The 4,634-nt window shown below is 43.4% G+C and overlaps 1 protein-coding gene across 1 annotated transcript in view; it reads left to right on the top strand.

The window, feature by feature from the left end:
* Positions 1-4,634, top strand: part of CLYBL (citrate lyase beta like) — a 125,585-nt gene that overhangs the window by 6,771 nt on the left and 114,180 nt on the right. The window contains exon 2 of the mRNA XM_003789631.1: positions 3,988-4,174. Within this exon, the coding sequence (XP_003789679.1) occupies positions 3,988-4,174 (187 nt within the window). The remainder of the gene's footprint in view (positions 1-3,987; positions 4,175-4,634) is intronic.

Consider the following 4,634-nt stretch of genomic DNA (forward strand, 5'->3'; position numbering starts at 1 on the left):
AATTCTCTATTTCATTTCTCTCTGCTATTATCCTTATCATTTTCTTCTACTAGCTTTTTTTGTTTGTTTGTTCTGAGACACAGAGTCTTACTTCATAGCCCTGGGTAGAGTGCTGTGGCATCATAAGTCACAAAAACCTCAAACTCTTGCTTCAGCCTCCCAAGTAGCTGGGACTACAGGCATGTGCCACCATGCCTGGCTAATTTTTCTATTTTTAGTAGAGGTGGGGTCTCGCTCTTGCCCAGGCTGTTCTCGAACTCCTGAACTCAGGCATCCACCACATCAGCCCCCCTAAGTGCTAGGATTACAGGCATGAGCCACCACACCTGGCCCTTCTACTACATTTGGGTTTAGTTTGTTTTTATTTTTCTAGTTCTTAATTGTAATGTCAGGTTGCTGATTTGAGATTTTTTCTTTTTTTCTTTTTTTTTTTTTTTTTTTGGCCAGGGCTGGGTTTGAACCCACCATGGCATATGGGGCCGGCGCCCTATCCTTTGAACCACAGACACTGCCCCTTTTGTTTTTTAATATAATCATTTATAATTTTTAGAACAGCTTCCCTGAATCTTACAAGGTTTGGTATGCTGTGTTTTCATTCTCATTTGTCTCTGAGTATTATCTAATTTCCTTCATGATTACTCTTTGATCCACTGGTTGTTTTAGAGTGTGTTATTTCATTTCTACACATTTGTGAATTGTTTAGTTTTACTTCTGCTGTTGATTTCTAACTTTATCCCATTGTGCTTGGAGAATATATTTGGTATAATATCTACTGAAGGTCGGGTGCAGTGGTGCACATCTATAGTCATAGTACTCAGGAGGCTGAGGCAAGAGGAACACTTGTGCCCAGGAGTTCAAGAATAGCCTTGGTAGGCTCGGCGCCTATAGCTCAACCGGCTAAGGCGCCAGCCACGTACACCTAAGGTGGCGGGTTCGAATCCCCAGCCCTGACCCGCCAAACAACAATGATGGCTGCAACCAAAAAATAGCCGGGCGTTGTGGCGGGCGCCTGTGGTCCCGGCTACTTGGGAGGCGGAGGCAGGAGACTCGCTTGAGCCCAGGAGTTGGAGGATGCTGTGAGCTGTAATGCCACGGCACTCTACCCAGGGGGACAGCTTGAGGCTCTGTCTCAAAAAAAAAAAAAAAAAAGAATAGCCTTGGTAACAGCAAAGCCTTGTTAAAAAAAAAAAAAAAAAAACTATTGAGACTTAATTTGTGGCCTAACATATAGTCTGTCCTGCAATATATCCCATGTGCACTTGAGAAAAATTTGTATGTTTTCGTTGTTGGGTGTCCTGTGTATGTCTGTTAGATCTAGATGTTTTATTTTGTTAAGTCTCTATTTCCTTCCTTACATTCTTTCTAGTTGTTCTACCCATAACTGAGAGTGGGTTATCACAATCTCCAACATGATGATGATGATGATGATGATGACAGAGTCTTAGTCCCCCTGGGGTTGAATGACATGGCTTCACAGCTCACAGCAACCTCAAACTCTTGAGCTTAAGTAATTCTCTTGCCTCAGCCTCCCAAGTAGCTGGGCTTACAGGGCTTGCCATGACACCCAGCTATTTTTTTTGTTTTTTTAGCAGGCCAGGGCTGGGTTTGAACCCAACCAGCCCTGGTGCATGTGGCTGGTGACCTACCCACTGAGCTATGGGCACTGCCCCAAGGTGACATATTTTGGAAAAAGATCATGCTATTTATCCAGGGGGAGTAAAATATTAGAACTAGTGTTACCATTTTGCTGGGACTTTAACTTATCTTTAATTAGCAGTTTTCAGGACATATGAAATTAGACAACTAAGTTCTTGAACTCATCCTAGAAAAAGTGCTGGGGTGGCGCCTGTGGCTCAAAGGAGTAGGGCGCCGGCCCCATATGCTGGAGGTGGTGGGTTCAAACCCAGCCCTGGCCAAAAAAAAGAAAAAAAAGAAAAAGTGCTACACACCTCATCACTGAACATCACTGTGGTCACCTGTGATGTCCTTCCCTCGGGAAGCTACGCACCAATGCCAGCACCTAGTCCACACTTCAAAGCACTTTCTCTAGGATGAGTTCTTGAATTTAATTGCCTGACCTCGTATGTCTTCCTCTGTAAGGGGCAGGGCTGGCTTCACAGATGTACAACTTAGAAGGGCCTGGCACTTAATTTAACATTCTTCTGGGGCCAGGTGTGGTGACTCACACCTAGTACCCCTAGTACTCTGGGAAGCTAAGGTGGAAGGGTTGCTTGAGGTCAGAAGTTCAAGACCCCATCTCTACTCAAAATAGAAAAGTTAGCCCAGTGCTGTGGCATGCACCTGTAATCCCAGTTACTGAGGAGGCTGAGGCAGGAGGAACCCATGCAGTTTGAGGTTGTAGTGAGCTAGGATAACACGATGGCACTCAGGGTGACAGAGAGAGACTCTTGTCTCAAAAACCCCCCAAAACAAGACAAAATAAAACAAAAATCATTCTTCAAATGCCGTCTTAATTCCTAATAAATTTTAAACAAGGGCTTTGCGTTTTTATTTTGCATTAGGCCCTACAAATTATATAGCTTGTCCTGATAATGAAGGCTGATTTCATCTTTGTTTACCATATGTTATGGGCTAAAGCATTGTTTTCACAGGAGAAACCTGGACCAGGTTAGGAGTAAGGGCTATGGGAAACTAAAGGAGCTTCTGGCCAACTCCCTTTATTTCAGGGAAAGAAAGAGCCTGGTTTAGGAGCTGTCAGGGGCTTACCGACAGCCAGTGTTTCCCCATTAATAGCAGCAGCTGCTACCCTGCCACACCCACCACCATATCAAGCAGCTAATATCTGCCAGGCTTTGGCTAAGTACTTTATGCTCATTATTTCCTTTAACTTAATCTTCTCCGCAACCTGCAACATGCATATTGTTTTTATTGATGAGGAACCTGAAGTTTCTAGTAAGTTTCCTACAGCTCCAGCGCTAGTAATGATCTTTACCCACTTCTTGTCCTTTAGACTCACTTAAGTAGCCAGTCTATATGATCCATTGTTAAAATTGAACTTGAATGACCAATTTACCTATTGAAAGAGATGTATTATCAGGGAACGGGCCACAGACACATGCTTATAATTTCTTAAAAATGTTCTACTTTTAGGCCAGGTGCAGTGGCTTGGGCCTGTAATCCTACCATTCTGGGAGGCTAAGGTGGATTGTTCGCGCTCAGGAGCTCGGGACCACCCTGAGCAAGAGCGAGACTCCATCTCTACTAAAAATAAAAAACTAGTTGTGGCTAGGCACGGTGGGTCACGCCTATAATTCTAGCACTCTGGGAAGCCAAGGCAGGTGGATTGCTTGAACTTGTGAGTTCAAGACCAGCTTGAGCAAGACCCCCATCTCTAAAAATAGCCGAGTGTTGTGGCAGGTCCCTGTAGTTCCAGCTACTTGGGAGGCTGAGGCAGGAGGATCACTTCAGCCCAAGAGTTTGTCTTAGCTGTGAGCTATGATGATGCCACAGCACTCTACCGAAGTGTCTTTTTTTTTTTTTTTTGCAGTTTTTGGCCGAGGCTAGGTTTGAACCCGCCACCTCCAGCATATGGGGCCAGCGCCCTACTCCTTTGAGCCACAGGCGCCACCCTCAAAAAAATAAATAAATAATTTTTTCCCCTACTTTGGTACTTATGTATAATATGGTAGACAGTATTGTTCAGTGCCTTTTGGATGTACATTTTCTTCCCTTTTTTCCTCTTTGGATGCTATCTAGACAGTATGCCAATACTGGAAGTGTTTTCCAAGGACAAACAGGTATACCCTTCTCCTCTCAGAAGATCACGTCAACCAGCAGTCCTATCTAGTTCGTTTATTGGTTGTTTTTATTACTTTTGTCCTAGCTTTTATGTATGGCTGTGCTCTGCCATAATTAAAAAAGGTTATCCATGTGTTCTATTTTAATCTTACATTAAAATCAGGTTTTTCACAAGTTTGTAAATACAGGAATTCTATCCTAAACCAGCCCCAATTCCGTCTCCCGCAGGAAAGCATCTCTAGCAGCTGATGTCTGCCGGCTGGGACACAGTGCCTCATGGAATCACAAGTACGTTCCCCGGAGGGCGGTGCTCTATGTACCTGGGAATGATGAAAAGAAAATAAAGAAGATCCCATCCCTGAAGGTGGACTGTGCAGTGCTTGACTGTGAGGATGGTGTGGCCACAAACAAAAAGGTAATGGCGCGATTTTAGGACGGGAAAAAGAAATGGATTGAAATTTCGTTCTCTTGCCAGGGCATTTCTCCTACTTGGAAAGGCTCTCTGTACCCATCTCTTGCTGCTTACTAACCGTGTTTTGACATAGCCCTTGTGTGGATTCTGAAGGCGTGTGTCTCTTTTCTCTGACAGAACAGAAGAAATTGACGTAAATATATTTTAAAATTATGAACTTCATTAGATATGACTGTGCGCGTAGATAAAAAGATGGAACGTCAGTTTCGCCCGTGATGCTTGCTGGCCCAGGTTAATGAGTAACGTAATTCTAGCACTCTGGTGCAAATTTTTCAGACCAATAAAATGCAACCAAGTATAGTAAGTAGTGGTCTTATCTCTTCTGGGACAAATGCTAAGAAAATAAGAGATAGTCTTCTATGGATAAATCACTATTTTCCCTTCTTTTTTTTTTTTTTTTTTT

The sequence above is a fragment of the Otolemur garnettii genome, unplaced genomic scaffold (assembly GCF_000181295.1).
Source record: "Otolemur garnettii isolate 467f Iridium unplaced genomic scaffold, OtoGar3 scaffold00034, whole genome shotgun sequence".
Taxonomy (NCBI): domain Eukaryota; kingdom Metazoa; phylum Chordata; class Mammalia; order Primates; family Galagidae; genus Otolemur; species Otolemur garnettii.